General features: G+C 41.3%; 1 protein-coding gene and 1 long non-coding RNA gene across 2 annotated transcripts; one reads left to right on the top strand and one right to left on the bottom strand.

The window, feature by feature from the left end:
* Window positions 1-196: 196 nt before the first annotated feature.
* On the top strand, window positions 197-10,524 carry CA3 (carbonic anhydrase 3). Its single transcript, XM_045806037.2, has 7 exons — window positions 197-354; window positions 1,146-1,343; window positions 3,509-3,627; window positions 5,586-5,678; window positions 6,712-6,774; window positions 8,000-8,155; window positions 9,560-10,524. Exons 1-7 carry the CDS (start codon window positions 321-323, stop codon window positions 9,677-9,679), a joined length of 783 nt encoding a protein of 260 aa, XP_045661993.1. The 5' UTR covers window positions 197-320; the 3' UTR covers window positions 9,680-10,524.
* Window positions 7,544-23,774, bottom strand: LOC148109465 (uncharacterized). Its single transcript, XR_015725805.1, has 2 exons — window positions 23,635-23,774; window positions 7,544-16,669 (listed from the first exon to the last, which is right to left on the bottom strand). It is a non-coding gene; the product is annotated as an uncharacterized LOC148109465 (long non-coding RNA).
* Window position 23,775: the final 1 nt, after the last annotated feature.

Here is a 23,775-nt window from a genome sequence, read left to right as displayed (position 1 = left end):
AGAGACGGGAGGGAGAGGTAGGAGAGCCAGGAGCCGACGTTTCAGAGAGAGGGTAGGGAGGGGGTGGGGGCCTCCTTCCGCCCATCTCCCCCGCCACCCCCCCCCCCCCAGCCAGACAGCTGTCTAGCTTTTGGAATTCATTGGCTTTCCCCACTCCGCCTCCCAGATACCACCCCAATCCAGTTTAGACCCCCTGCCCCACCCTCGCTGACCTAATAAGGCCATGCAGTGTGTGGGGGACCTATATAAAAGGCTCCCAGGGACGCTGCACGACGCCAGGGAGAGAAGTCAGCTGCGGTCCAGTGTCTACAAAGACTACCATGGCCAAGGAGTGGGGCTACGCCAGCCACAACGGTGAGTCCGAGCAGCCTCCTGCCCCCCCACCTACCCTGGTCCCAGATGGTGCCAGAGGATCCCCTGGCATTGCACAGAAAGTGGGCAACTCTAGGGAGTGCGTGGGAAAATATGGGTGGAGGAGTCCATGGAAACTAACATTTACTGAGCACTTACCAAGTGCCAAAAGCTGCTGACCCTTTTACCTTTATCTCATTTAGTTCTCCCTGGTATGGAGCCGTTATTACTTGCGCTGGAGGAAACTGAAGTGCAGAGAGGCTGGGTGACTTGCCCAAGATCACACTGCCTCTGACTGAGAAGTCAGACCACCTGAGGTCCAGTTCTGATTGTCCCTTCTCCAAGATGCTGGGCAAGCACTTAACCTCTCTGAGCCTGGTGTTGGTTTAAGAATCCTTGCTCTGCCTTCTGGCTTCTGCCTAACCCATAGTTTTAAAAACAAAAATAGGGGTGTGCTTTGAAAACCACATATGGTCAGTGTTATTTATTCCGGCTGTATGGTGGAAGATAGCATTGGTAAAATGTGTCTTGAAGTGCATTTCAAAAATTAGCCTTTGAGGCTATATTCTTGAGCAAGCAGGGGGAATACTCTGAGTTAAATATAATTTCTAGGCACATTGTTAACAAAACAATGAAAAGGTCTTAAGCGCTAAGCTTTGATTTGTCCAAACTGAAATCCAAGACCTTTTCATAATCACTGACTAGCCTCCACGTATTTTGCTGATTTGGTTGATTAGAAAGAAGGCTTGGAATGTGCCACCAAATAAATCAATCCCCTCAACTTGATTTCCTAGGTCCTGAGCACTGGCATGAACTTTATCCCAATGCCAAGGGAGACAAACAGTCGCCCATCGAACTGCATACTAAAGACATCAGGCACGACCCTTCTCTGCTGCCATGGTCCGCATCTTACGATCCCGGCTCTTGCAAGACCATCTTGAACAACGGCAAGACCTGCAGGGTTGTGTTTGACGATACCTATGACAGGTCAAGTAAGTATGACACTTAGGTAGAGGCACATGGACATTTTCGATGCCCGTATTGGCAAAAATGAGGGTGATGACACAGTAACAGAAGTAGTGGGAAGAGGGGTCACTTCATCTCTGAAAATGGAGATGACGTTCTGTTTTGCTCTCGTCATGAAGAATTATATTTATGCACGGGAGAAGAATGCCTCACGCTCTAACCTTGGTCAGCTTTGCTGCTGCAAAATGGGCCCATGCCCAAGCTAAAAGCTGGCAATGCATTCTTGAAATGCAGCTTGATGGGAAGGTGATGGCAATGAGTCCAAATGAGTGTCCTTTTGGATGGTCTACACCTGAGGTTCTGACCGCGGTCTGGAGGGCAAGGCTGCCATTCCCATGTGGGGCGGAGATTCCATTCTGCCCAGCAAGGAACACAGCAAAGAAGCAAAGTAGGCACTTTCTCCCCCTGCTGTGAGTGGGGGCCAAACCATAACATAAGGTCATTATATGAGTAAGGAACATTGCCTTCAAAGCTTCAATGGGGTTCATCTGATTAATGCTTTTGGTGAGTGTTTTGGAAGTACCTGACAATTTCGTGAGTAGTGATTTGTATGCCATGAAAATGAAAAATCACATGTTTAAAAAACTCTTTATTTTACTACGCTACTAAGCAAATCAATGAAATAAAAGCAGGCTACTTAGAAATACTTTATTTCAAAATAAATGAGGTAAGAAAGACTCAACCTTCAATATTTCGGTGCTTGATGTACAATAATACTTTTTCTTATAACCGAATTTGTGAAAAAGTTAAAATTATCCTTATTAATGTACATAAATAAATATTCTCAATGCTGTTACAGTAAAGAGCAATACTGTCATAATTCTTACTACTAGGAGGTTCCAAAAAACGAGCATCATAGTTTGTATTTTCTTAAACAATAATTTCATATTGCTGTTACTTTTTCCCTCTTCTCCATTTAAATCAAATTCCATTCTGAAGGATAAGCAACAAAATTAAACAGTACCAATTATGTTGAACCACATGAAAATACCATTTTTGTAAGCAAAAATGGTAAGATATTGACAATTCCGTATGAGTTACCCCAGTCAGTTGGACTCATATGTCCAGAAAGTAACCGTTCTGGTGCTTGGACAGGACAAACGCTATGAATCAAACCACTTACTTCTTCTACATGACTAAGCGCATCCAGGTCTAGATCTATTGTTTTAGACTGACATTACGTGGCTCTCAGTGTGCCATTTCAGCACCAAGAGTCAGTCAACCCTTTCTAGAATAACTACTGTGAATTCTATTTGGATCTAGCTTATGTGGCTAAATCTTGTTTGGGGGGTTTTGTGTAATTTCCCATGTCCTGCAGAAAATATTTGAACCTCTAAATCACTCCTCAGGTGAATGAAGTGAGATCGAAGTAATGCGATGGGTTGAGGTATTTGGACAACAAACTCAAAAATTAATGCTACTAAGAATTACCTAGTTTGGCTGTCCATATTGATTGATTCCCTGGGAAATTTCTGAATTTCCCTTTTTATCTCATTCGAATAAACAGTTTAAGTTAGATGTGAATGAAAGCTCTTGCTTATCATCTTAAAGAAAAGTGGAGTTGGAGGCAAGACACGGAGGAGGAATTCACATTCGCTCAGTGCTTGGTGTGCTGGGCAGTGCGATGAACACTTTAAAGTCCTTAATCTCATTTAATCCTCACGGCAGCTCTGAAAGGTTAATATTATTATCACCTTCATAGAGATGCAAAAACAAGTTCAGAGAAGTTTAGCAACTTGCCTGAGATCACACAATTAGCTAGGATTTGAACTCCATCTGTCTGGCTCTCAACGGTCATGTTCTTCCCACGGCACCACACAAGCGACTCATTTGTTGACTGTCTACATCCTTATTGCTCATCTTTTGTTTTAACTTTATTGTCATAAATGTTAAATTGACATTTTAAACATAATAAAACAAGCAAACAAAACAAGACAAAAAAGAGAAATCATTTTTTTTAGATATATCCCGAGACTTAGTGGGAAAGAGACCGGTGTGCTTGAACACAGTATCCTCTACCCAGCAGACTGAGCACTTTTGCCCCTCAGACTTTGGCTATAGCACTTGTTTAAGGTAGGACTCTGTAAAAGAAGCATGACTTCCCGGTTGACCTAGCTTCTCTGAATCGCAGTGCTGAGGGGTGGTCCTCTCACTGGACCCTACCGGCTTCGCCAGTTTCATCTTCACTGGGGCGCCTCTGACGACCATGGCTCTGAGCACACCGTGGATGGAGTCAAGTATGCAGCAGAGGTAGGAGCAACTGTCTCCCGAAGTGAAAACCGAAAAGTGAAAAATAACACCAAAAAAGCATCCGCTGCCCTTCCTTCAAGCCTGAGGCTATGAAAAGAGCTGTAATAGTTTGAGGATAAGCTGACACTGCCGAACATTCTAGACTAGATGGTCAAGAGAGGGTAGGTGAGTTAGTGTCATGCATGAAAATTTTCAAGGTTATATTAAGAAATTGGATAGTGGTTTAATAATTAAAAAAAAAAAAGGCCAAGGTCCTGAATGGAACAGAAAAGATAAGGATAACTAGCATTTATGAAATGCTTACAAATATTAACTCATTTGATCCTCTCAGCAACTCTTTAAGATAGGTTACAGGAGAGGAAACTGAGGCATGGAAAAGTTACATGACAAAGTTACAGAGCTAAGCCTGGTGCTCTACCTTGAATATGTGGGCTTCAGAGTCTACCATCTTTTTTTTTTTTTTTCAAGTTTTTTATTTATTTGAGAGAGAGAGAGAAAGAGAAAGAGAGTGCAGGGACAGGCGAGCAGAGGGAGAAAATCCTGAAGCAGACTCTCTGCTGAGCCGGGAGCCTGACAAGGGACAAGGGCCTCCATCCCAGGACCCTGAGATCATGACCTGAGCCGAAACCAAGAGCTGGCTGCCCAACTGACTGATCCACCCAGGCGCCCCCAGAATCTATCATCACGTCCCGTGCCCTTGGCTGCCTCTTTTATAAGAACGTAGTGCTCTAAAAATAGCATTTAGTAATTCTGGCTAATGCTTGTGTTCTAGTCTCTTAATGAAGGGTGTGCATATATGTGTGCATGATTATATATATGTATATATACTTATACATACACACACATAGATGAACAGGTAAATACAGATCCACCGACAACTTAATATGAGCAAATACTACTGTCTCAGTTAACCCATTAAAGACAAGCATGATTTGTATCTCTGATCAAGGCAGCAAATTATAAGGAAATAAGACAAGCCTCCCACATATCGTTTTTATAAAGCTAAGCCTGTCAGGGGTGACAAATGCCCTAGAGGTGAGGATCATTCCATTTTTACTGCCACCGTGTTCCGGGGGTAGGCTCTGGCCAACACAGGAGCTGGGACGGGAACCTTGGAGGCCCTTGTGGACAATCTCTCAGGCAGAATCCTTAGGTAGCTTCATTGTTGGTTAAACTAAACTCTGGGAGACCCAAAGTACTTCACCATGATCATTCCACTTCTCAACAGCCCATCTAAAAGCCAGTGATGGGATAAATAAATTATTGAAAATGTCTTCTAGATACCCGAAAATGGGGAAAGTTTAGTGTATTTCTTAGAACTGTGGGCCCGGCTTGCAGTTTGACCTTTACACATGGGATGATCTCAACACTTTTGGTCTTGAATACAATATTTTTAACTGCTCTGAACTATTGTGTTCCCTTACCATTCTGTGTAACTTGATATGGGAAATTCGACTAATTTAACTGGTGCCTGTGTTCTAAATTAAGATAAGGTTTCCACCAGGTTGTTGAACACTGGCTGCCAAAAGGAGGTAGATATGAAAATGCCCAAGGATTTTTCTACCGTTTTCCCCCCACTTTCCCATTAATTGTAGATTTGGAATGTTATCAGCTTCTTGCTTATAGCTCTGTGTTTCACTCTTTGACTTACTAGAAAAGGGAGCGATGTTGTACAAAACTAAAATAAATATTTTGAATTAGTTTAACGAAAGTTCAACTTTCACTCATTGCTTATTACAAAGTTCTAGGTCTACTTATAATAATTTTATACACTTTTTATTTAAACCATTAAAAATGTCACTGAAATATCGCATGTTGATATTTAGAATTCTGTTGACTTCCTATGAGAGTGTTCAGCAACTTTTGATTTGTGAAGTTATTGGGCTTATTGTGAATAATTTTATACTTACTTTCTTACTCTAGAAATTCACCTCATAACTTGTATTCCATGGTTTCAGCTTCACTTGGTTCACTGGAATCCAAAGTATAACACTTACGGAGGAGCTCTCAAGCAACCCGACGGGATAGCTGTGGTTGGCGTTTTTCTGAAGGTGAGGCAAAAATCGATCATCTTTTTCTTTCAAAATTTAGTGTCTTATCAATGGTTAGGTTGGCATGCGTTCCCCTCCTTCCTTTTTTTTAAAGGGGAGAGAGGAATGAATTTCATTATTCATTCCACTGATCAAGACATTTCTGGTAAGATCAGCTCACAATATTTAGCTCTCCCTTAAAAGCGTACCTTTTGCTGAACTTCAGTCTCCCTAAGGCTTCTAAATTCTCTCAAGAATGCGTGTGTGGGCGAGTGTAGGGGCAATGGAGCCAGAGCTTTGCAAGGAGCTTATTGTGGTGGTGGGGACGGCAAAAGCAGCCTTGCTTCATTATCCTTTCCTGTTATTCCACTTCAGTTGCACTGGAAACCAGAAAAGCCGATGTTGGAAACCGCTGGGATGCCAAGTCCCTGGCTGGACATCCCCTCAGCTCAGGGCGGCTACTGCCCACATGATCCCAGGCTAAGATAGCACACGGAATGTGTGTGTTGTTGGGCCAGCTTTGGTTTAAAGGGGACTTAGTGTCATTAACACATGAATTCAGTGGTAACATAATCTAGATTTTGAGCCAGAGGTGAAAATCTAGCTTCCTTCTTTTTGAATGACCTAATTTGTTTTACGTCCTGAACTCATTGGGTCATTTTCAGGGACTGAATGCAACGCTGCAGGAAGTGGAGTGGGCCTGTACCGAAAGACAATAAATTTAGTTTTGCATACATGGAGTCCATCCTAGCTTTAATCCTATTAAAAAAAAAAAAAGTAGAATGACTGCAGAGAAGGTCAAGGACATAGAAATAAATCAACAGTGTAATTTTGTGGTTTTGAACTTCAGAGGCCTGGAGTCTAAATTTAGTTCAGAAAATATATACCCTAAAATCTTGGGGGAGAAATAAACTTATGTTTTTGCTTAGTACAAGATATTCTGGCAGATTTATAAACACTAGTTGCAGATGGATGGACCAAAGTTAGTTTTCAAGACAATCATAAATTATGGAGAAGGGGAAAATATAATTATTAGTTTTTGATTTTCTTACAGATAGGACATGAGAAAGGCGAGTTCCAGGTGTTCCTTGATGCATTGGACAAAGTTAAGACAAAGGTAAAAATAAATCACGTTTCCTCCTAGAACATAAAGCAGGGTATGTCAATTTTCTATTATTACATTTTCTTTCATTCTTTTTTTTTTTTCTTAAAGACTTTATTTATTTGTCAGAGAAAGAGAGAGAGCACAAGCAGGGGGAGCAGCAGGCAGAGGCCGAAGCAAGCTCCCTGCTGATCAAGGAGCCCAATGCAGGACTCGATCCCAGGATCCTGGGATCATGTCCTGAACTGAAGGCAGACGCTTAACCCACTGAGCCACCCAGGCGTCCCTATTATTACATTTTCCAGTGTATTTGTTCCACCTAAAATCTACTACTAAGTCTGATGAATATGCTAAGCATATCTATACAAACAAATGCTATTAGATTTGTATGGTTTATAATTTTTAGTGCAATTTTACATACATCATTTTATTAAATTCTCAGTCTGATAATGACTTTCTTACTGAGTGGATGTAAGAGAAGTTGAGTGGTCACCTCCTGCTCCCCAACCCACGCACACACACACACACATACACATACACGCATACATGCACACACTTGCAGAAATACTAAATATATGGGTCCTGGTGTTGCCTTTTCTCTCCTGGGTGACACCTACATATTTTAAATCTTAACAGTAGACTCTTCTAATTAACAGACTCATTTTAATTGCCTTTGGAACTGTTCCAAGCAAATGCTATTAAGTTTTACCACCAGAGAAAGTATTCCGAGTATAATATTCAAGCGAGCCTGTTTTTTTTTTTTTAAATCATTGAATACCTACGCATTAACTTATATGAAACGTTTCTGTTACAGTTAGGTGTGAGTTTTCTTCTTTTTTTGGGAAGTGAGGAATTATAGTTCTACTGACAGATAACAGGGAATAAAATGTTACGACGACTGTGCCAAAGTCATAATATAAACCGGCTTCCCCCCTTTGACCTTTATTTCTGAAGGGCATGAACTTTGTTTAAAAGTTCCATTTTCTTGGGGGCGCTGGGTGGCTCCTTTGGTTAAGCATCCTACTCTTGATCCCAGCTCAGGTCTTGATCTCACGGTCCTGAGTTCAAGCCCGGAGTTGGGCTCCATGCTGGGCATGGAGGCTAATTAAAAAATAAATAAATAAATAAAATTCCGTTTTCTCTATTGCATTTGAAATCCATTCTCGCAAAACGGTGAGACCCTTGGGGTGGGCGGTGTGTGGGCACCTGCTCATGGTGCCTGTGCCCTGCTCTCTCCCAGGGCAAGGAGGCGCCCTTCACAAAGTTTGACCCGTCCTGCCTGTTCCCCGCCTGCCGGGACTACTGGACCTACCAAGGCTCCTTCACCACGCCGCCCTGCGAGGAGTGCATCGTGTGGCTCCTGATGAAGGAGCCCATCACTGTGAGCTCCGACCAGGTGAGCGGCAGCTCCAGGCCGGGCCTGGAGAACATGCGAACTTACATCACTGAGTGGCTGTCTAAGAGAGATGCTAAATGGAAAATGTACATCTGCTAAGTGGATGCTTCCAGACCGGCTCTATGATTAGGCATTTCAGAATTTGCTCTGGTTAATTACAGTCAGTTTGTTCAACTTTCTAAAACTTGGCTTCCAAAAGTACCAGGATAAACACAGATCATTTAAAGGTGTTTGTGATACTGAACAATGACTAAGTTTATGCTCTAGAAACACTTAAGCATTTAGGTTATTAATATGAGTTAGCCTTTATTAATTTGCAGCTCCCTCAAATACTAAGTACTGGTTAGGAGATTGTAAATACAGGCCCGGGGAGAAGGATACTAATAGAAGGGATTTAACATCCTTGTAAGGTGTATATGATTTTCCCAGTTCTACAGATATGTAGGTTGTGGCTCAGAAAGGTTAAGTAGTTTGTCCATGGTCACACAGCCAAGTGCAAGAGCTGAGATTCCAACGTCTGTCTGCTTTCAATACCTCTTGACTCCTTTGCTGAGGTTTTTCTTCTTAGTGTTCATCTAAAGAATGTCCTTGCAACATTCATCAAAGAGACTTTCCAGGAAAGACACGGAAAAAATATGTAGGCTGGGATATGGAGAAGAACAGATTAAAGCAAGTGGACAACACAGAAACTCACACCGTAGATCATGGATGTCTACTTTAATAGTAAAGTCAGTTTCCTAGCACATTTACCTTACTTAAGGCAGTAGTTTTCATATTTCTGCCAGTTACAGACTCAAGTATATACGATCACTTTTATCAGAAGATCAGATTTAATGGTCAGGTTCACTCATATACATATTTTGAAAGAGGAAAGCAGTTTTCTTAAGGAGAAAGCTGAAAACATATTCATGTAGAAATACAGTACTGATGGTAATTTCCTAAATTCTTCTCCCTTAAGAGAAAAAAAAGCTTTAAAAATGTTCTTAAAATTTTAAATATAGTGTGACTAACTTCTTTCTGTTCTTTAAAAAAAAGAGAGAGAGACTCCGTAAACTTATACAATAAAGGCCAATCAAGCTTATTATTTGTGCTGATATTTTCATCCCCTCCTACATAAAGTATATGCTTCATACTGCCCCATCTAATTAAAATAATAGCTTCAGAATTCAGGAGAAACACTTGGACCAGAGGGCATGTGAACTTATATAAAACGAAGAAAAGAAAAGTGTTTTTACAAATAAAAGGCTTCTATTTCGCAGGCTCTGGTAACCAGATAACTTTGGGCCAACAGGTTTCGTGGTTTGTTTGTCTTGTTTTAAAAGCCAGAAATTTCTAACTGTCACGTACAGAATATGTCCACTTGATCTGAATGTCATGCTGACAGTCTTCCCTTGCCCCTTGCAGATGGCAAAGCTGCGGAGCCTCTTCTCCAGTGCTGAGAACGAGCCCCCAGTGCCCCTGGTGGGGAACTGGCGCCCTCCGCAGCCGGTCAAGGGCAGGGTGGTGAGAGCCTCCTTCAAATGAGGCCTCTGGAGCTTGCCCTCTTCAGGAAAGGAAACCTGCCATTGGAGAGCTTGGTTCCTTGTCTCCTTTTGGTGCTCCTTACTCCAAGTATATTTCAACTTTCCACACTGAGCAATGAATGCAAGAGCACGATAACTGAGAAACCAAAGTCACTTTTGACAAGACGTAATATGAAAGCATTTGGCCTTTGTAATAATCATCTTTCCTATAAAGCGGCATTGTTTGTAAGGTTTCAAAGAAGAAACAGGTGGAAGAGTAAAGATATAGAAAAATGGGTATTGGGCACCATTTTTCTGTCATCTCAAATTTCACAGAATTTCAGTTTTACTATTTTCATATTTTGAGTTGTCCATCTTAAAGAAATAATGAGTAATTCTCTATGTAGGAGTAGACGTGTATGAAGATCATAGAGCAATTAAACATAAGCCAGAAATTAAAATGACTGCACACCAAGCCATGAAATGACGCATTTTAACCCTTAAATAAAACCAACAAGAGGTCCGTTATTTATTACAATTCTAGCTACCGTAAGGATTATCTGGTTTTGATTATCAGTGAAAGGAAAACACATTCAACTGGGAGTTTAAAAAATTTGATCCAGTATTTGAATCTCTTCTTCATAAAGATGGTTGACTTTATCCTAACATTTTTCTTTACCTGAAGGAGGGCCATTTATTTTTAATTTTACTACTTTTCTCTTTGCATGCTTATTAAAATAAAAATTGCCTCTGATATCTTTCTAACTTGAGGAATAGTAATTCCTAGAACACGAAGGAGTGAACGCACGTGAAGTGAAAGCCGTTATACTGGCCATCAAAATTAATAAAGACACGAATGAAAAAACATCGTGTTGTGTTTTTGGTGAAGAAAAGGGTCATGAATGACAGAATGGAGTAAAACTAAGAATGGCAAAGTTTGTAGGTCTGTTTTTAAAACTGAAGTTTGATGATAACAGACTCAGGTTCTGATCTTAATCGGATGTTACATTCCTCACAGAACGGCTGGGAATCAGTGAGGGCCCTCGGGGAAAATCGCAGACAAGACGAGGAGTGTGTGGTCATATATTTGAGAGTGTGGACTAGTTTCCAGAAGCCTCAAAGTTGGTTTAGGATTCTGGGGTCCATACCAGTACCATGGTTGTTACTTAGGGGCATGAAATCAAGTCAGATTGTAGCTTTTATGTCTTTATTTTTTTAAATGTGCATTGGGGTGACACTAGTCTAAAACTACAGAAGTCCATACCTTGAGACCTTTGAAACATTTAATATGTTTAGACATAAAGTCTAATTTTGCATAAGTGGCTTTGATATGTCTTTCATCACATCACTGGCTAATATGTTAACTCACCTTAGAAAATGACAGCAATAATTTCATCACCCTAAGGAATGAAAATGGTATTGGGTCAGGAGAGTCCTGTGATGCTGGAAGTCAAGTCAGGTGACGAAGCCCTAGGAGACTCAAGTTATTTAATAGATTACCACTTGGGTGAAGAAAAACCAGGTTGGTCAGTGCGAACTGGGTGTGTTAATTAAATCCCTTGGAATTAGGAGGTGTGGAGCTTTCATCAATTAGTGGTAATACACAAGCTGATTCTCTCAGGGTACTTACTTAGTAATGCTTAAAGCACCATAAAAATGCATCCCAAACACACTCTATGTAGGAGAGGAACATGTAACTCAATGCCAGCTACAGTGGTCCTTGTTCAGGAACACAGGCTGAACAAGGTTGGAACTGTTTTAAGGGAAAGATGTCCAGTCAAGAGGGGCTATCTTCCTCGACCATGATTTCCATGAAGGCACAGATGTGGGTCTTACAAACTGATATTCATTCTCCTTATTGCCTAGCAGTGTGTCTGGCACTTAATAAGCCCTCAATAAATATTTGGTGAATAAATGCTGTGATGAACACAGATGACCCCAGGACAAATACTCATCTTCTTGAACAAGCAATTACTCTACGTAATTAAGACTAATACTGGTTTTGCTCATCTTATTTAGTTTCAACCTCCTTGGGAAATGTTCTCTTTAGCTTCCGATGACAGCTTTCCTGTTGGGACATATTCTCCCCTCCAATCGGAGTCATTGTCAAAGCTCATGGTTATCACCCAACTTAAAACTTCCAATTTCTCCCTGCACTCAAAATGCTGAGTTATTAGACACGTTCATTGGAATAGTGAAACCACACTTATGTCCTTATTCAGTGGAGAGATCATCTTCATGATCACGCATAAGATTCCAAACAATTGCACTGCCGGCAAACACAGCATACACGGGAGACGAGGCTAGGAGCTGTGCTGAACGTGTGTCAGCATCTGCCAACTTTTGTTCTTTAGGGTGTAATCATCGTGGGTATCCTGCACGGAGTCCCTCATCCGGCTCACGCTGAGCCCTGAGTCTGCTTGGGATTCTCTCTCCCTTTTCCCTCTGCCCCTCCCCCCACTCACTCTCTCTCAAATAAAGAAATAAATCTTAAAAATATGAAAACTGTAAAAAAAAAAGAGAACTGTAAAACTTTTCAGATTTAATGTATGAAAATTTGATGATTTTTAAAAACTATCCCTAAGCTAGCACTTACAGATTTAAAATGAAAACGAGAAGGCAAAATCATGTTTGTCTTTAATTTTCATTTGGGTCACTAGATGGCAGCAAAATAATTACAAAAAGGACGATGAAATAAAAAGCCAGCTGTTAGTTGCAGAGCAGTGAGGGATTTTGTTGGTTTGCTTGTTTTTTAAAATTCAGAACACTCCTTTTCCTTTTCTCACATGTTTAATATTAACCATTAATATCTATCCACAAAAGAAAAGATGGTGAGGGATTCTTATTTTTGAGCATTTTAATAAGCAAAAGTGAGGCCTTAAAGATTAAGGTTTCGTAGTTGTTGAACCAAAACTTAAAGAAATGAGAGGCAGGCATTTGATAGCCCTGTTCCGTTCCCTGGAGGCCTGGGAGCAAGTCACACAGCACTTGCTGGATAGGTACTCTCAGGCAAGTTAAGTTCCCTGGCCTCAATCTCCTCATCTGTGAGTAGGAATGATAATGGTTCTTACTCAGACGGTTGTTTAAAGAATTAGATGAGTTAGTACCTATAACTTCTTAGAATAGTTATTGTAGCGTGTAATAAAACTCTCCATAGGAGTTAATTCTCTCCTGAAAACTAATTTTACTTTAACCAGGAAAAACTCCAAAGGCTTATTGGATACCTAAGGTCATGTTTTTTATTTATGTATCTATTAGTAACATCATGCATTCACATCTTAATTCAGATGATGGTAAAGGAGTGGCTATAAAGGGCTCCCCTAATTGATTTTCCTCTGTGCTTGGCATCGACAATAACAATAACTCTTGCGCCTACTGTGGAGCAGAAAATCAAGATGTGGCCACATTAGAAACCAGTGTGATGCTAGAAGGGGTGATTTGGAGGAAGACCAGAGAATTTTTCCTGAGGAAGCTTCTGTTCCAGGAGCTCTGTGTTCTTACCTGAGGAAGTGTATGGTTGGCAAGACATCCAGAAAATAAACTAAAGAGGAGTGGTGGGAAAACCATAGCATTCGTTCTGCTTTACTGACTTTCAAGTGTTGGCACATTAGAGTCCCTTGGAGTGCTGCATGAAGTGGAAAATCTATCCTAATTGTAAATACAGAAAGTCTTCTGCCATGAAATTAATTTGGGTCTTGTCTGGGCATGTCCTAAGATCAGAATCCTGAGTGAGATGCATAAGTTAACCTGGGAGAAGAGTTTATCCATTTGGGGGTGACTCAACTCCAATTATACAAAAGGGAAATCAAACAGGGTAGGCATAAAAATCTGGGATCAAGGGAATGAAGGACTAGAGAGCTGATGAATTACTTTAGATTCAAAGGTGTTTAATGGCAGCCACCTGACAACTTGACCAGGTAGATAATCGCAGGTAATCAGCAAGAGTAAGAGCGAGTCTAACTGTGCAGTCACAGGGGACCAAGTGCGCTGCAGAGGCGTAAAACCCAGTGATTTAAAAGCTAATTTTAGCCCGGTGAGAATCAACCCTGTGCAGTAAACAGAGAATCAGATTCTCCCTTGTATCTAGATCATTTCCAGGTAGAGAAGACCGGAAACTCAGGGAAAAGATTTAGGCCATTAAATGCACATATTCTCTGCTTCGACATGTCCATTCATTTCTATCATACTCACTCAACTCATTTGAAATTTGGATGGTTCCAAACACATTTGTTCAAGGGAAGTCATTCCCCCAAGGACACTTCACTCCCATGAAAGTATATTACAAATGGAAGCGTTTGAAAATACTATGCAACTTTGGCTTGTAAAATTCACGCTTCTGCTCCTCTGTGTGATTGCTTTCACGGAGGACCTAAGGCATTTGCTGGAGACCCCAATGAGTGGGCGCGGCAAGGGTAGGAGGATACAAGCCAAGCTGAGGGCCCAGCCAGGGGGAAGAACTGGGAACTTAGGGGGGAAGAACTGGGAACTTAGGGGGAAAGGGGCAGGCAGAAGGTTACGATAAGGAGCCTGCTGCTCAGAGAACACAGAGGGGTCTGGGTCTTGCACCAGGAGCCAATCTTAGGAGTAACAAGAATATTAGAATATTTTTACGTTCTCTCTGTAATGGAGGCATCGTGCGTGCATACACATGTGTGTACATGTGCGTGTGTGAGATGAGCGATAAGGGTGGGGAGGTTTTAAGAGGATAAGAATTTTACCTGTCTTGTTATACTACTGAGGCCTCAGGACTAACACAGTATCTGGAACCTAGTCAGTGCTCAAAAAGTATTTGTTGATAGAGAGAGGAATGGACAGATGGATGGATGGATGGAAGGATGGATGGATGGGGCAATAAGAATCTTAAAATTCTGAATGTCGGTTGAAGACCATGAGTTGATGGGACCTATGCTCTCATCCTGGGAATGTCAGAGACTGGCATATCAAAGAGTTCTTGGAGGAATGCAGGAGGTTTTTTGCTGTAACCCAGGCTTCTCTATAAAGAAAGTAACGATGTGAGAAGAGAAGCAGTTTCACATTACATACATTCAAAACTTATCATTTGAAAATTTAAATTTTAAAAATGAACTTAATGTAGAAGAGACATGTTCTAAGAGATATAAAAAAGAGATCCCCTACCCGGATACTTATCTCTTTTAGCACTCGTGTTTCTAATGTGCAAATCGAAGAGGTAGGTTGGCAATGAGCCTGTGGCACTGGACTCTGGTGATACTGACTGGCATGAGTCATGCTAGTGCTTGAACTTTTATGAGTTGACCTTCATTTTCTCACTAGTGACTTCAGTTCCCCATTTCATTCATCTTTGTGTGAAGATACTCATAGTAATTGTACATACATAATAACAATAACTCTCCCTGACTCAAATCTTTGTAGCATGGCAGGAGATAAGCAAAGTGTGATAGTTTTGAAAAGTCAATAAACATTCTGAACTGGCACATTCTGCCTCACCCTAATCAGTAGATGGCCAACTCTGGTAAATTTCCTGCCCTGTACAAACAATACAGACATATACACCACACATGTGCTCATGTACTTATAATTATTTCCCAGAACTTACTTCATAGTATAGTTGAGAATTCTTTGAGAAAAACAATTACTCAGACAGTGAATTTACCAGAAATCAGACTCAGGGTCTATTTTGGTTGTTGGTTGTGGTTGGGGGTGGGTGGTATATTGTGGCTCAACTTAGAAATTATTATGTAAGTTTCTGGCTGCCTATTACAAATATTTTTTTATTTGAAGTTATTTTCCTGATATTTCATCAGAGGTCTCATTTCTTCCTTTTAGTTTGGTTTCTCTAAAAAACAGTCCTGTTGTCAAGATTGCAAGGTATACTAAGCCTCTCGTCCTTTGCAGCTTAATTGGTATGAAACATTGATTAGGCCCTCAGAGGGGTAGAGGAGTTTCAGAGGAATTATGAAATAACCACAAGGAGTAAAGAACAAAGTTTGCAACTTGCTAAGAGGGTAGAGCTTTTAGCCAGGCAGAAACATTCAGTATCTGATATATCATTTTAAAGGTATATGCGAGTGAGTAAAGAAACCCTCTTTTTGAAAGGATTTCATGCTTTTCAAAAGTGTGTCCAGTTAGAAAGAAAGAAAAGTAAGTCAAGGAACTACCGAGAAGCATCACGGAGAAGAAAAAAATAGAAAAGGGCGATGTCTAAATATTATTGGAAAGAAATTGTACTAAACATGGCTGTGACCACGGAAAGGAAGGGCTTATCAGGCATGAGCATGGTACCCAGCACCCTGAGCACGAAATATATGTTCAATAGTGATATCAGTGCCATTCGAAAGAAGGAGCAGATAGCAGAACCGAGGGCACAGGCAACCCACAAAGCAAGGCTCGGGGGCACCTGGGCCTCTAGGCCAGCAATGGACTCCAAACTCCTTCTGTTTGTTGGTTTTTAAAGATTTTATTTATTTATTTGAGCAAGACAGAGACAGAGAGAATGAGCATGGGCAGGGGAAGGGGCAGAGAGAGAGGGAGAGGGAGAAGCAGACTCCCTGCTGAGCAGGGAGCCCAACATGGGGCTTGATCCCAGGACCCTGAGATCATGACCTGAGCCAAAGGTAGACGTTTAACTGATGGAGCCACTGAGGTGTCCCTCCATAATCCTTTTGGATGATGCAGGCCACTAGGACATAGTTTTAGGGCATGAATCCCCAATAAAGGATTTCTAAAAATAAATTATGTACACACAGGATTGCACTATTATCTATATTATAAAATATAAGCAAAGTAGACATTTTTGGAGGGTGGAAAAATAACTATAAATAGTAGTGCTCACATTTTGCTCCTGCTGTGGAGTGGCCTCTTACGTGTACCCCCGGGACAGATGCACGATGCCGTGGAGATAGCTGGTTTGGAACCTTCCACTCACAAGATCAGGTTATACAGTCTCTGGCTGGCTGACAACTTTCTTCTGTTCTATGGTTCCACACTGAGCTGGGCCACTGTTCCATCCACTGTCTTACCAAGTGGGGGTTAGCTGAGGGTGGAGGTAGAAAGAGGATAATTTGGGGGGGGGATAGGTTTTGCCTCTAGTTTATGACACTGGTGAAGCCTGACACTTGGCCTTGACCAGGAGGAAAAACTTACTTGTAATGCCTACACTTCCCCTTGCATGGAAAATGTTCAATTGTTCTTGTTTCTAAAAGGAAGTAAAAAATTCCACCTACAACATGGTGATGATTTATAAGCAAAAGAGAAGTTCAATCATGTGACAAAGCTACAATGAAGAAAATCAGGCTATCATGATTTTGGTAGGAAAGCCATAATTGGAAATATGCTGAAGCAAAGTGAATAAACAATCATCTTAAGGTACAGAGGTGGTATTTTATTCTTTTCTACCTCGTCTAACCAACAAAAAAATTGGTGAGGGCATATTATGAACCAAGCCCGGCCCCAGGGCTCCAGTGTTGCTGGACACACATATAACTCTTTTGTCAGACCTTCCACAAAAGCATAACCTTATAGATACTCTCAGGGCAGGGTTTCATGATCTTGGTACTATTAACATTTTAGATGGACTAATCCTTTGTTACAAGGGGCTGTTCTGTGCATTGTAAGATGTTTAGGAGCATTCCTGAATGCCAGCACCCCTCACCCCTAGTTGTGACAATCAAAATGTCTCCAGACATTGTCCATATCCTCTGTGGGGCAAAATTGTCCCCTAGCTGAGAACCAATGTTCTAAGATGGGATAGGCTTTTATTCTTATTAAACTGAATATTTCTTGGTGCTGCATGTGGTAGCTATCATGGAACAGAAAACATTTAAAATGCATTATTGACACTTTCTTGTGTAATTGTCCCACTTAGTATTTCCATTCTAGTTCTGGTTGAAACTGAAACTTGGTAGCAATGTTTGAATTCCCCAACAAATCTTAAAACCTAAATGAATTTAATTAATTATAGGAAAGTTTAAATGCTACTAGTTGTCATGAAAAAAAATACACATTGAGGAACTAAATTTTTTAAGTCTGAAAAGCTGTTTACTAAGGGAAGTGAACTCATCTGTTCATTAGAGGTAGAGTAAATGCTATTTCCTGCCACTTTAATGGTTAGAGGGGGTTTGGTAGGAAACCCCAAAAATGAGCAGTATTTTGATATAACTTTTCTGTTTTTACAGAGTAGTATTGCAGACATAATCCTAAGGCATTTTTAAGACAACGGCGGAAGGAGCCTTTACACACTTCTTAAAGGCACGTAGCCGGCCCTCAGTGAGGCTCATGGCTAAGAGCTCGAAACCTGAAGTAGGACTACTTGGTTTCACAGCTGGCTTCGTTACTTCCTAGTGGATACCTGGAGTAAACTGACTTACATCTATGGCTCAGTGTCCCTGGCTATAAAGTAGGCCAATGTGAGACTTTTAGAACCATGCTTGAAGCATAATCAATTTTCAGTAAGTGCTATTTTTTTTAAGAGTAGGAACTCCAAAAATGTTCACGAAGTAAATGTGATTTTTTAATATAAGTTAGAGAAACAGAAAAGCCAATCTATTATTTTACAATGGGAAGTACTATAATGATAATTATATTATTTATTCAATTTTTTTAAAGTGCCAGAACCGTAAGTGGTATCTTCCAGACATTAGTTCTCATCATAATGATTTGAATTTCCCCCTGGAATTTACAAATAAGGAAGTGAAGTTCAGAGAGATTTCTTAGCTTGCCTAAGGTGATGCCCGTGAGTGCTGAAGTAGAATCCGAACTCAGGACTGTCTTCCTACAAAGCTGAGTCCCATCACACAATTCTACGTCTCTGCTGCAAGAACAAGAAACCCAATGCAGCAGCTGGTAGCGTACCAGGCATCAGGCTAATTTACATGACGAAATCACACGGATTAGTCCATTTAACATTTCAGCAGCCCAGGGTACCTTTTTTACATTTCAGATGTGGAAACTGAGGCTTGGGGAGTTGAAGTAAATCATCCAAGGTACTATAGAAGGTAAGTCCTAGAAGCTGAATCCAAACCTTAGCCTGAGGCTACTGTGTGATATGTCTCCCATCCCAGGCAGAAGAATGTCAAGAAACTCAGAGGCTGAGAGGAAAGCCAGAGACTAGATTAAAGTGGCTTATATGTCAGCAAGTGGAGTTTGGATCTTTTTTGAAAAGTCATTGTCAGATGATCAAAGACAAAGAAGTGGGGGCACAGCAAGAAGCATTCTGGGACCTTCTGCCCATTTCCTCATCTATAGCATAAAGAATTGGACCACATCAATCTCTCAACTCCCTTTCTTTCTGAAACGCTATATTGTTGCCGTTTGTGTCATTCCCTTTCTTACAGCCTCCTGGTGGCTTCCCTATGTAATTGGTATAAAATCCCTCCTGGTATCAAGGTCTGCAAGGCTTTGCAGCCTGCAGCCCCTGCTTGCTTCCGCCTACGCCTTCTTGTCTCTTCCTCATTCACAATGCTCCAGGCACAAATTTTTCTATTCTAGAAATGTCTTCAGTCAGGGCCTTTACACTTACTGTTTCCTCTGCCTGAAATGTCTTTCCCTAGATCTTTCCTGAAATGGCACTTCCTTCACTAAAGTTTCCATAACCACTGACTGTGTCTACAGTAACATCCCCCCTTCATAATTTTCTACCTCATTCCTGCTTTATTTTCTTTGTAGTAATTACCACTGTTGGAAATTCACTTTTCTGTTGCTTATTTATTTGTTGTATACCACCACCGCCCATCCCCATGTAAGCTCCACGAGGGCAAAGATCCTGTTCATCTGGTCCATGACTGTACTTCCTGGGCTGATGCCTGGCACATTCTAGTACTTGATAGATTTGTTGAATGAATGAATGGATAGATGACTAAAGCTTTTACTGCTTACGAAGTACCTAAAAACGTTAAGCACATAATTGGAGCTCAAAAATGTGTAAGAGTATAATCATAACTAACGTTCATCAGGCTGTCATTATTGGCACTGCACTAAATCCTTCATATGAATTATCTCCTATAGTTTTCACCACACCTCAAGAGGTAGCATTATTAATATCCTAACTTTACACATGAGGAAACTGACCCTTCACAAGACCAAGCAATTTACCCGAGGTCAGAGGGACTAGTGAATTAGTCCAGATTCAAAAGCAAGTCTAATTTCAGCGCAATGTTATTTGTTAAGTGACTGATTTCTGTAAAGAGAAACTGAGGTTACTTCCATTTGGATTAGTGACTACATAATTTCAAAGAGAATTCTTGGGTAGTTACTACTTGTGTCCTAGGACTCGGGTTATAAAAACACGGTAGGTACCTAGGATACAGAAGTGAATAATGGGAGACAGTTCCCAACATCAGGGCACTCGGTTTAAATAAAAAAAATGAATATGCAAGCGTGCTAGTGTGGACATCGCCATGACCCAAGCACTCCTTTACCCCCAACAAAAACCCTTGTATCGCTGAAAGATCACTCTCCTTAGTTATTCCCTTGAACCTTGCCCAGGTATTTAATTCTGCCTTCATTACATTATATTCTAACTGCTTAGCACTGTCCGGGAGGAACCGAATAGCCACAAGTTACTGAATGCCTTCGTGCAGCAGTGATTTGTAGTAGTCACTGATTCCTCACAGCAGCTCTGAGCTGGGGGTCATCATTTCTGCTTTACACATGAGCAGCCAACAGGATGCTGGATGGAGTGGTGCATTACAACCTGATGATTATGATACAGTGTCTGATTAGAATGCTGTGTCACAAATACTAAGATAGAGGGCTGTGCGTGTAAAGACCTATAGGAGCCCCAAGAAGGGAGTGGCTCTTAGCCGCCATGGATGTTCGCTTTGATACTATAATTGTAACAAACAGGAGACAATTTGGCTCTTTATTATCTTATTGGTTTTGTGATTAAACATTAATAAGCCATGCATATCTCACTTTGTGGAATATATTAAAAATATCTTTACTTTTGGGAAAAAAAGCACTTTTCCATTTTATTTTATATTTTTACCAAGATTAATATGTTAGAAGCTTTTTTATTATAATAATTAGAACACAGGGGCGCCTGGGTGGCACAGAGGTTAAGCGTCTGCCTTTGGCTCAGGGCGTGATCCCGGCGTGATGGGATTGAGCCCCACATCAGGCTCTTCTGCTATGAGCCTGCTTCTTCCTCTCCCACTCCCCCTGCTTGTGTTCCCTCTCTCGCTGGCTGTCTCTATCTCTGTCGAATAAATAAATAAAATCTTTTAAAAAAAATAATTAGAACACAGACTTCAGGATTTTTGTATTATATTTTCCTGATACACAGCCTGCCATTTTTTTCCTCCTGAGGTAGAAAAAAGCACCTTACTTCAAGTATTATACAGTTTACTTACAATTATTCTTAAATGAACCAGCCCTTCCCTTTAGTAGAGACATGGGTGTACAAGATAATTACTATTTTTGTTTTAAAAATCCGGTATTAGACTAGTCTTCTTGCATGTAACTAAATCACAACTGTCTGCTAAGAATGCTCTCAGTAAAATAAAGTTAGATTCTGAATGATCTACATGAAAACACAAAGCCATCACATCATAAAATAAATAAATACAAATAAAGAAAGAAATTTTAAAATTGGTTAGAAATAAATGCTAACACAATCACTGTAATACAAAAAATGTTAAAAAAAATATTTTTAGATCTCTGCTGAGTATACAAAGGTGAGCCACTCTCTGTCCTGCAGTGAGCACGTGACATTCTCCCCAGCAGCAGCTCTGTGGGGAGGGCCTGCTCCACTGAGAATTCATTCTCTAGAAGTGAAAGAGAAAGGGGAAACTTGAATAATAAGATTCTATTTGGTGAACTGCAGTTTGGTGGTGTTTGAAGTTTTGGAGATATTAATAATCAAAATATGCTCCTATTACCTCTATGTTAGTAAAGCCACAATCCAGCTTTGCAGAAATTGAGAAGGCAAGGATGCCGACACATCTAATAGCCTGGCTACCTTCACAGAATCTTTAGAACTCACTTTACTCAGCTCTGGACTCTTAGTACTTGTCAATTTTACATCACCAGGGCCTAAAGAAGAGTCTCATAGCAACTGTAAGGTCCTCTCCTTTTTATTTTTATTTTTTAAAAAAGATTTTATTTATTTATTTGACAGAGACAGACAGTGAGAGAGGGAACACAAACAGGGGGAGTGGGAGAGGAAGAAGCAGGCTCCCAGCGGAGCAGGGAGCCTGATACGGGGCTCCATATGGGGCTTGATACGGGGCTTGATCCCAGGACCCTGGGATCATGACCTGAGCCGAAGGCAGACACTTAATGACTGAGCCACCCAGGTGCCCCACGTCCTCTCCTTTTGAGTTAGATAAATATTTGGAGATCATGCAAAGAATCAAAATTATTTCACTGAGCCCCATGAGAGACTATGTAGTTAGAGAGGCACAAATAAAAAGTTTCTCTTAACTACAAACTACATTTCGTGATGGTCCTAGAAGCTACAAATAGTTCGTTGTTACTTTTGCCTAAGAATTCACTGTGACATCAACCAAAAGACCTCCTTTCCCCCCGAAACCAGAGGTACACACTTTTCTGGATTCTTAGGACAAGAACAAATAAATCTAAACATGAATCATACTTGTTTGTGTGGAATTGACTGAAATATATAGTAAATAAAGATGTTGAGATCAACATTACAAAAATTTATACTGTTATAATTTATTCCTTTATCTGTAAAAGTAATATGATGTCAAGGTTGATAGGATTATGCAAAACTGTTCCTGCTCTTCAATTTGAACTTTAATACAATCTCTCAAAGATCACAGAGATCTACAAGACAGAAAATCCTCCTCCCATTTTTGTGGCAAAGTCCCTTGAAGGAAATGAATTCTGTCCCCACCTAAAAACAGTCCTGACTTATCTATTAAGCACAGTAAGGACAGTGCTTCAAGCCCACAACACTTTAAGACGTCGGTAGAAATGTTTTCAAGTCAGCAGGTAAAAAAACAATACCTCAAAGAAAATGTTGAAATATGTAATGCTAAAATATTATCTTCATTCAATGCAACCATAAATATATATGTGTATGTATATGAACAAGGGAGCCCATTTTGCCCCACAAAGTCCTCTTAATTTTTTTTTTTTTGAATTATTTCTTACGTATCCCAGATGACAAGCTCATTTTTTCAGCCAGGGAAAGTTGTCACCTCTTTGCAAGAAATACATTGCATAGGGGCGCCTGGGTAGCACAGCGGTTGAGCGTCTGCCTTCAGCTCAGGGCGTGATCTCGGCGTTATGGGATCGAGCCCCACATCAGGCTCCTCCGCTATGAGCCTGCTTCTTCCTCTCCCACTCCCCCTGCTTGTGTTCCCTCTCTCGCTGGCTGTCTCTATCTCTGTACAATGAATAAATAAAATCTTTAAAAAAAAAAAAAAAAAAGAAATACATTGCATAATTTCCAAACTCTTTTACCTAATTTCTCGGAGAAAAGTGATTTGTTTAAAAGTTTTGGGGAACAAGTTTTGAATTAATATGTATTCAGAGAGGAAGTCTCTTCCCCAAAGTTAATTTTTTTAAAGAGAACGAGGAAGGTAGGAGGAGATGAGCACTTCGTACGGTACCCTGACAGCATGCAAGGAAATGCAATCTCCCATGCTCGCCTCAGTGTGGACTAAGGGCGGAAGAGACTCTCGCTCCTCTTGCTCGCTTTATTCCACGGCCGTCCAGCAGGGGGCGCGTGGCTCTCAGTACCCGGAGCTGCTCTCTCCCCAGAGCCTCAAGGACCGTATCCCTATTTGCCCCAAGGTCATAGCTTCTAACCTAGCCTGCCGGTCCCGGGCCGGGGAGAGCAGGGAGTAAGCCCTCGGGGCTGGAGACCCCGACGCGGGTGGGGCCAATGGGGTGGGGCGGGAGGGCTCTGAGGCCAGGGATGCGATCACAATGGGGACGACGGAGGAAAGGCACCAGGGGCCCGGGTCCCGAGCAGTCAGCGCGGCCGCCAGACTCCGCGCCCAGGAGGGGGATGGGGTGCTCCTAGACGCTTACCAGCCCCAGTCCCAACCAGGAGCCCGGGAGCCGCCGCCGCCGCCACCACGCACGCCGGGAGCTTGGAGCCTCGTTGCCAGCCCAGGGACCCGGGGCCCGGGCTGCGGGCCGAGGGCAGTCGGGGGCACGAGAGGAGGTCCT

Source organism: Ursus americanus, chromosome 9 (assembly GCF_024610735.1).
Source record: "Ursus americanus isolate L20-20 chromosome 9, mUrsAme1.1.p, whole genome shotgun sequence".
NCBI classification, from domain to species: Eukaryota; Metazoa; Chordata; class Mammalia; order Carnivora; family Ursidae; genus Ursus; species Ursus americanus.
The sequence above is the reverse complement of the archived record's forward strand: the minus strand, read 5'-3'. Positions and strand labels throughout refer to the sequence as shown.

What these genes read in the sequence shown, in the direction of transcription:
- CA3 (XM_045806037.2), top strand. Translation starts at nt 321, where the DNA reads ATGGCCAAGGAGTGGGGCTACGCCAGCCACAACG. An exon ending in GGGCTACGCCAGCCACAACG is followed by an intron (nt 355 to 1,145) that starts GTGAGTCCGAGC and finishes TTGATTTCCTAG; the next exon opens with GTCCTGAGCACTGGCATGAA. An exon ending in TGGTTGGCGTTTTTCTGAAG is followed by an intron (nt 5,679 to 6,711) that starts GTGAGGCAAAAA and finishes ATTTTCTTACAG; the next exon opens with ATAGGACATGAGAAAGGCGA.